At 47.1% G+C, this 8,837-nt stretch overlaps 1 protein-coding gene across 1 annotated transcript; it reads left to right on the top strand.

Annotated features, from left to right (window-relative positions):
• Positions 1-7,278: 7,278 nt before the first annotated feature.
• On the top strand, positions 7,279-8,816 carry LOC134305924 (putative nuclease HARBI1). Its single transcript, XM_062990238.1, has 3 exons — positions 7,279-7,353; positions 8,217-8,313; positions 8,411-8,816. The coding sequence occupies exons 1-3, from the start codon at positions 7,279-7,281 to the stop codon at positions 8,788-8,790; spliced, it is 552 nt and encodes a 183-aa protein (XP_062846308.1). The 3' UTR covers positions 8,791-8,816.
• The last annotated feature ends 21 nt before the right edge of the window (positions 8,817-8,837 follow it).

Here is an 8,837-nt window from a genome sequence, read left to right as displayed (position 1 = left end):
GCGCAAGGACAAGTGCAGTTATGAGAGCGAGCAAGAAGTATTTGAGCGTGAGCACAGTTTGCTTTGAGTGCGCGCATATGATCTGAGCACGAGAGCAGCGTTTCGAGCGCGCGCATGCAATTTCGTGCGCAAGCACAATTTATTCTTGAACGAGCAGGGTGAATTCGTGCAAGAGCAGAGATAATCCTGCTCGCGCACAAATAAAATGTGCTCTCGACTCTAGGCACTAATCTGACGCCATAGTCTGGCTAGTATCCACGAATTGCTAATGCGGTCAAGCCAGACTCCATATTTACAGAATACGGTCTGTTTATTTGCGAAGTTTTGGCACTAAATTAGCTCCATAGCCTACACTTTAAGTTTTAGTGAGTATCTAAACCCTGTTTTACAGTACTGATCACATTGTCTACACTTTAAGTTTTAGTGAGTATCTAAACCCTGTTTTACGGTACCAGTCACATTGTCTACACTTTAAGTTTTAGTGAGTATCTACACCCTGTATTACGGTACCAGTCACATTGTCTACACTTTAAGTTTTAGTGAGTATCTAAACCCTGTTTTACAGTACTGATCACATTATCTACACTTTAAGTTTTAGTGCGCATCTAAACCCTGTTTTACGGTACCAGTCACATTGTCTACACTTTAAGTTTTAGTGAGTATCTAAACCCTGTTTTACGGTACCAGTCACATTGTCTACACTTTAAGTTTTAGTGAGTATCTAAACCCTGTTTTACGGTACCAGTCACATTGTCTACACTTTAAGTTTTAGTGCGCATCTAAACCCTGTTTTACGGTACCAGTCACATTGTCTACACTTTACGTTTTAGTGTGCATCTAAATCTGTTTTACAGTACTGATCACATTGTCTACACTTTAAGTTTTAGTGCGCATCTAAACCCTGTTTTACGGTACTCATCACATTGTCTACGCTAAGTTTTAGTGCCCATCTTAACCCTGTTGTACAGTACTGATCACATTGTCTACACTTTAAGTTTTAGTGCGCATCTAAACCCTGTTTTACGGTACTCATCACATTGTCTACGCTAAGTTTTAGTGCCCATCTTAACCCTGTTTTACGGTACTGATCACATTGTCTACACTAAGTTTTAGTGCGCATGCAAACCCTGTTTTACGGTAGTGATTACACTGTCTACACTAAGTTTTAATGCGCATCTAAACCCTGTTTTATGGTACTCATCACATTGTCTACACTTAAAGTTTTAGTGTGCATTTGAACCCCGTTTTACGGTACTGATCACATTGTCTACACTTTTGTTTTTGTGAGCTTCTAAACCCTGTTTTACGGTACCGGTTATGTTAATAAATTTGCATATATAAATTAAATATTTAGACTAACATATGGACTTAACATATAAAACCATGTAAAAATGAATCCTATAGATATATTTAATACATGTACATACACACATTTTACTATGGGTATTTTATATATGTCATAAACTTATATCTACACATATACAGAGGATACATGTATGTTATAATAATAGATCACCTTACAGGTTACATATGTGGTAAAACCATTATTGATATGGGGCAGATATGTCATATATTACATTTCTATGTAGGTGCAAAGTTATTATTGTGAGTGTTTGTGTATTTAATACAGAGTTAGTGTGTGTATGTAGCATCCAGAACTTTTACTGAACGAAAATAATGAAACTATTAAAACTGATTAGCAGCGGATAGTTTTATTAGCTGTAGAGTGAGGAGCTGTTTCTGTTCATCTTTACTGAAGTGAATCGAAGCAAAAGCATGAAACTCAAATGCACCTGAAGTTGATTTGTTAGTGTAATGAGACGTGACTTTCCCAGTTCTGTTTAAACGCTTTGCATAGTGGCGGCAGCAAATCCTGAAACCAGTCTGGTAGAGGACTGGAGGGAAGATGTGACTGGTCAATTTTACAGTAATTTGAAATTGATCTCTCGATCTCTCACTGAATTACTATTAATTGGCTTTCTGCAGATTTATAGCTGGACCATCAACACTCCAGCAACAAGCAGAGGGAGACAAAGAGGCTTCAGCACTCCGCTGTTGTAGATGTCTTGAAGCGTTGGCAGACTACATCTAATGATCCTCTCTGCTGTCCTGATTATACGCTGGAGTTTGGCTCGTTCCTGTGATGTACAGGAACCAAACCAGGCGGATGGATGATGTGAGGATGGACTCAATGATCGATGTGTAAAACAAGTGCTCTCTGCTGAGCCCTCCTGGCGACAAAGAGTTTGTTCCTTTCCCACTTTAGGTCCCTGGATAAGGTGGTGCCCAGGAACTTGAGTGACTCCATGCTCCATCTCAGCATGGGTTGTAAAAGGTAATACGTGGCTAATAGGATCATACTGGATTGTACTAGTTTTAGTTTGTTTAAGATAAAGCTAATTTAAGATCTTTAAGATCTATTGCTGTTCTAACAGTGGCAAAGAGAAAACTGAAGTCTGAACTATCAAATTTCTCAGATTTTACTCTTAACTTTGTTGGTTTGATGGTGTGGCTGTAAAATCTCCAGTGGTTCACAACTTAGGGGAACTTTTTGACTTTTCCCTCTCCTTTGAACCTCATATTAAGGCCTTGGTTAAAAGTTCTTCTTCACACCTTCTCAATATTGCTCTCCTGTGCCCTTACACTCTCACACTGTTAAGAGGGTTTGGATTAGGAACCACAATGCGAACACAACCACAGACACTGAAGCAGAGTTTAAAAGGTTTTTTTAGAACCACAGTCCAGACAGAGAACCAGGGAACGAGGGCGGAAGCGAGGGTACCAGTAGCGGCGCTTGGGGCTTGGAGGCTGACAGTAACCACAGGAGGCAGGGTTATGAGAGATTCAGGAACCAGGCGGAGAAGGCAGGAACACAGGAACGAAGAGCAGGCTGGGATCCAGGAACCAGACAGATAAGGCAGGAACACAGATTGGACGGTTTGACCGGTTTCAACTGTGAGACGTGGAAAGTAGGATGAATCCGCATATGTTTGGGCAACTTGAGCCGGACAGTAGTGGGGCTGATGATCCTTTGGACGGTATAAGGTCCAATAAAACGAGGCGCCAGCTTCCTGGACTCAGAGTGTAGGGGTATGTTTCTGGAGGACAACCACACTGACTGGCCCGGGAGATACTGCGGACTAGGTTTTCTGTGGCGGTTGGCCGAACGCTGGGTGACGGTCTGGGACTTAAGCAGGGTAGCTCGTACGGACCTCCAGATCTTCCTGCAGCGCCGAAAGTGGTGCTCAACTGAGGGAACTGCCACCTCTGCCTCTTGTTCAGAGAATAGTGGTGGCTGGTAGCCAAGGGAGGCCTCAAACGGGGATCGGCCGGTGGCAGAGCAGGTGAGGGTATTATGGGCATATTCGGCCCACGCGAGGTGGGTGCTCCAGAGAGAGGGGCTGTTGGCCGACATACAACGCAGGGCGGCTTCCACCTCCTGGTTAGCTCTTTCCGCTTGCCCGTTGGATTGGGGGTGGAAACCGGACGAGAGGCTGACTGTGGCTCCCAGGGCTTTACAGAAAGCACGCCAGACACAAATTGAGGACCGCGGTCGGATACAATGTCCAGGGGAATACCGTGGATCTTGAAGACCTGGTCGAATAAGAGCTGAGCCGTCTCAAGGGCTGAAGGGAGCTTGGGTAAGGCTACCAGCCGAACCGCCTTGGAAAAACGGTCCACTACCGTCAAAATGGTCGTCATTCCCTGAGACTCCGGAAGGCCAGTGACAAAATCCAGGGCGATGTGAGACCAGGGACGTCCAGGGACAGAAAGAGGCTGGAGCAGACCGGCGGGGGGTGTGTGAGAGGACTTACTGCGGGCGCAGGTGGCGCAGGCAGCCACAAACTCCCTGGTGTCTGCTTCCAGGGAAGGCCACCAGAAGTGACGCCTAAGGAGGGACTCTGTGCGATTAGCTCCAGGATGGCTGGCGAAATTGGAGCAGTGTCCCCATCTGAGGACAGCCGGTCGTACAGCAGTCGGGACAAACAGGCGGTTGGAAGGCCCATCTCCAGGGTCGGGTTCCTGTTCTAGGGCTTCTTTAATAGCTTCCTGGATATCCCAGGTGACCCCGGCTAGGACGCAATTGGAAGGCAAGATGGAGTCGTCGGAGGGTGGAGTGTCCTCGGAAATGAACTGGCGCGAGAGCGCGTCAGGTTTGGTGTTGCGGGAGCCTGGGCAGTAAGTCAGGGTAAAGTCGAAACGACTAAAGAATAGAGCCCATCGGGCTTGGCGGGAGTTCAGCCGTTTTGCTGTCTGGACATAAGAAAGATTTTTATGATCTGTCCAGACCACAAAAGGCTGTCTTGCTCCCTCCAGCCAGTGCCTCCACTCTTCCAGGGCGAGTTTGACTGCCAGGAGCTCGCGATTACCTACATCGTAATTTGCCTCCGAGGGGGTGAGCCGTTTGGAGAAGAAGGCACAGGAATGAAGCTTGTTGTCTGGGCTAGAGCGTTGGAAAAGGACCGCTCCAACTCCACAAGAAGATGCGTCAACCTCCACAAGGAATTGCTTCGAGGGATCTGGTTGAGAAAGGACGGAAGCAGAGGTGAACAGAACCTTGAGACGGTCGAAGGCAGTCTGAGCTTCCAGGGGCCAGGAGAAGGGGACTTTGGTGGAGGTCAAGCGAGTTAGGGGGGCCGCTACCCTGCTGTAGTTGCGGATGAAGCTCCTGTAAAAGTTTGCGAACACTAGAAAGCGTTGCAAGGCCTTACGGCAAGAAGGAACAGGCCACTCAGTAATGGCACGGATCTTTTCGGGGTCAGCTTTAATTCGCCCTGGCTGGATGACAAAGCCGAGGAAGGCGATGGAATTCGTGTGGAACTCGCATTTCTCAGCCTTGATGAATAACCTGTTTTCCAACAGGCGAGACAGGACCCGCCGGACGTGAATGACGTGCTCCTCAGGGGACCGGGAAAAAATCAATATGTCGTCCAAATAAACGAACACGAAAGGGTACAGGAAATCGCGTAGGACGTCATTTACCAGGGCCTGGAAGACTGCGGGGGCGTTGGTCAGCCCAAAGGGCATCACCAAGTATTCGAAATGGCCGAGGGGGGTGTTAAAGGCCGTCTTCCACTCATCACCTTCCCGAATATGCACCAGGTGGTAGGCGTTGCGGAGGTCAAGTTTACTCAAAATAGTAGTACCCTGCAGAGACTCGAAAACAGAGGACGAAAGCGGAAGGGGATACTTGTTCCTGACCGTGATCTGGTTCAGCGCCCGATAGTCTATGCAAGGCCTCAAGGACTTATCCTTTTTCTCCACAAAGAAGAACCCTGCACCGAGGGGAGAGGAGGAAGGACGGATGAGACCAGTTTCAAGACACTCAGAGAGGTAATTCTCCATGGCTTCACGCTCCGGACGAGACAGGTGGTAAAGACGGCTGGTGGAAAGTGCGGCCCCGAGGAGGAGATTAATAGCGCAGTTGTAGGGCCGGTGGGGAGGAAGAGATCGAGCTCGGTCCTTACTAAATACTTCCTGAAGATCATGATACTCGGAGGGGACCTGGGAGAGGTCAACATCGTCGATGGAAGGAGGGGGGTCGGTACGAGGGCTAGAGGGATGGACTGCTGACTGTAAACACCGGGAGTGGCAGAGATCGCTCCAAGCAGTGATCTTTCCCATCAAGATGAGGATTATGTGTTGAGAGCCGTGGGAACCCCAAAACCAGAGGGGACTTGGGAGTCTTGACTACCGAGAAACGGATGGACTCGCGATGATTGCCCGAAAGGACTAGGGTAACCGGGGCCGTACGGTGAGTAATTCGAGCAAACATGCGCCCATCCAGAGCAAAAGCGGTTACAGGGGTGTCGAAAACCTCCAAGACGCACCCTTTTTGGGTGGCAAGGCTTTCATCGATAAGATTGTCCTTCGACCCGGAATCGATGAGTGCAAGGAGGGACACTGGATTCCCGGGGAAGCATAGGGTAGCAGGGACCTGGAGGCGAGGACGAAGAGGTGGGGTAGTGGGTCTTGAGCTCGTCAGAATCCCCACTCCTACTGGCGAGCTTGGAGGCTGACAGTAACCACAGGAGGCAGGGTTATGAGAGATTCAGGAACCAGGCGGAGAAGGCAGGAACACAGGAACGAAGAGCAGGCTGGGATCCAGGAACCAGACAGATAAGGTAGGAACACAGGAGCGAAGAGCAGGCTGGGATCCAGGAACCAGGCAGACAAGGCAGGAACACAGGAACGAAGAGCAGGCTGGGATTCATTTACATTTACATTTTCAGCATTTAGCAGACGCTTTTATCCAAAGCGACTTACACAATGAGCAGAACACGATGAGCAATTGAGGGTTAAGGGCCTTGCTCAGGGACCCAACAGTGGCAACTTGGTGGTGGCGGGGCTTGAACCGGCAACCTTCTGTTTACTAGTCCAGTACCTTAACCACTGAGCTATCACTGGATTCAGGAACCAGACAGATAAGGCAGGAACACAGGAGCGAAGAGCAGGCTGGGATCCAGGAACCAGGCAGACAAGGCAAGAACACAGGAACGAGGAGTAGGCTGGGATCCAGGAACCAGGCAGATAAGGCAGGAACACAGGAGCGAACAGCAGGCTGGGATCCAGAAACCAGGCAGACAAGGCAGGAACACAAGAGCAAAGAGTAGGCTAAAAGGGAACCAGGCAGTGTGCATAGCAAACAGCAACTGACAATCTGGTGGTGACCGAGAGGAAGGCAGGGGCTTATAACAAGGAGGCTGATGAGAAGGTAATTAGGGCCAGGTGAGTCAAATTAAGCAGGGGAGAGATCTATTGGCTGGAATGGGAGGAGAAGTACCTTCAGCCACCACTAGATGTCGCCAAAACCACCAGAGGGGAGGCCACAGAGAACAGCAGCTCAGGAGGAGCTCTTAACACACACGAAGATGCGTTCATCTCGTCCCGTTTAGATCGGTCATCCCAACAAAATCATACAGTATGTTCTTCAGTATGTTCTTTGATGCTCGAGTTCTTTCATATATTACATCACTCCAAATCTTTATCAGCTACACTGGCAACCTGTCCCACTTCATACTCAATTTCAAGTTCTACTCTGTTCTCCTCCACTTTCTGTAGAGGTGCCCTGGGGGGTATTCCAGAAAGCGGGTTAAGTGATTAAACCAGGTAAGTTAACTCAGAATTAACGAAAACTCGGGGTTTTCCATTCCAGAAACCGAGATTAAAGAGAACCTGAGTCAGTTACTATAGCAACTTACGCTCTGAAGCTAACCTGCTCACTGGCAGGTTAACTTAAACCTAATCCGGGGTTACACACACTTTTCTCATGCAAACATGGCGTGTCCTTTTCTCCAGGATCCAGTTGATATCGAAGCGCAAATTATTCGCAGAGCTCTTCATCGCAAACGAGTAATTAGACCCAGATTAGACATACTTTCATTTCCCGATGAATTTCTCCGCGAACGTTACTGTTTTTCCTCGCAGTCAATTATATACCTAAACAATATTCTTAAGCCACACATTTCAAATATTACACATCGTGGATCAGCCCTCACGTCTTTGCAGACTTTATGCATTGCTCTCCGTTTTTTTGCCAATGGATCTTTTTTATACAATGTAGGAGACGCTGAACACATAGGCAAGGCAACTGTATGTCGGTCAGTCCGCAAAGTATGCCTAGCATTAAAACGGCTGTTGTACAATTTTGTGGTGTTCCCTGGGCATAAGCCTATAATGAACATCAAAGAGGAATTCCACAGAATTGCAGGTTTGTCTTTATTAACAAAGATTACAAAATGATCAAACAAATGGGAAGTAAAAGATAAATAGCTCTGCAACATTTAATATTTTAGGATTTCCAAGAGTCATTGGATGCATGGATGGAACCCACATTCCAATTAAAGCACCTGCCGAAAAATGAAGGGGATTATGTAAACATGGGGCCAGTGATAGCTTGGTGGTTAAGGTACTGGACTAGTAAGCAGAAGCTTGCCGGTTCAAGCCCCGCCACCACCACCAAGTTGCCACTGTTGGGTCCCTGAGCAAGGCCCTTAACCCTCAATTGCTCATCGTGTTCCGCTCATTGTGTAAGTCGCTTTGGATAAAAGCGTCTGCTAAATGCTGAAAATAAAAATGAAATGAATGAAATAAACAGAAAATCCTTCCACAGCATTAATATACAAGTAGTGACCAGCATAAATGTACTACTTTTTTTAAAAATAAAAGTCTAACATTTAATACATTACATAAACTTATTGTTCTCCTCCATTAAGATCAACATTATTACAAATGTTGAAGCCAAATGGCCAGGCTCTGTGCATCATGCAAGGATTTTTCGCGAGTCTGCACTATACAATAAATTTGATCAGGGTAAGCCTGTGGCACTTTTGCTATGGGTGGGATTCACATTCAGTGTATTGTTACATTGTTTCGGTTTTAAATCACTGCACCCCCTGTGTGCTTACAGGACAATACGACGGCCTCCTTGTTGCAGACAGAGGGTATCCCTGCATGCCATATGTGATGACGCCATACCCTGACCCTGAGCCTGGACCACAGTCACGCTACAACCTGGCCCTCTGCAGAACAAGAGCAAAGGTTGAAATGACAATCGGGATCCTCAAGGCCAGGTTTCAGTGCCTGCGGGGGCTCAGGGTCACCCCAGAGAGGGCATGTGACATTATAGTGGCATGTGTGGTATTGCACAACATTGCCACTATCAGAAGGGAGCAACATCCTGCCATACCCCAAATAAATGATGAGGAGGAACCTCATCTTAATGTACCTGAACACAGAAATGGTCGAATTGTCAGAAATTCAATCTGCAATCACTATTTCTCTGATTGATTATTTTTCACCATTTTCCTTACCCATCTGCCCTTTACAATATAAAC

This window comes from Trichomycterus rosablanca, unplaced genomic scaffold (assembly GCF_030014385.1).
Source record: "Trichomycterus rosablanca isolate fTriRos1 unplaced genomic scaffold, fTriRos1.hap1 scaffold_167, whole genome shotgun sequence".
In the NCBI taxonomy this organism is placed as follows: Eukaryota; Metazoa; Chordata; class Actinopteri; order Siluriformes; family Trichomycteridae; genus Trichomycterus; species Trichomycterus rosablanca.
This window is presented reverse-complemented; position numbering and strand designations above follow the sequence as displayed.

What these genes read in the sequence shown, in the direction of transcription:
- LOC134305924 (XM_062990238.1), top strand. Translation starts at nt 7,279, where the DNA reads ATGGCGTGTCCTTTTCTCCAGGATCCAGTTGATATCGAAGCGCAAATT. An exon ending in GAGCTCTTCATCGCAAACGA is followed by an intron (nt 7,354 to 8,216) that starts GTAATTAGACCC and finishes TCCTCCATTAAG; the next exon opens with ATCAACATTATTACAAATGT. An exon ending in ATACAATAAATTTGATCAGG is followed by an intron (nt 8,314 to 8,410) that starts GTAAGCCTGTGG and finishes GTGTGCTTACAG; the next exon opens with GACAATACGACGGCCTCCTT.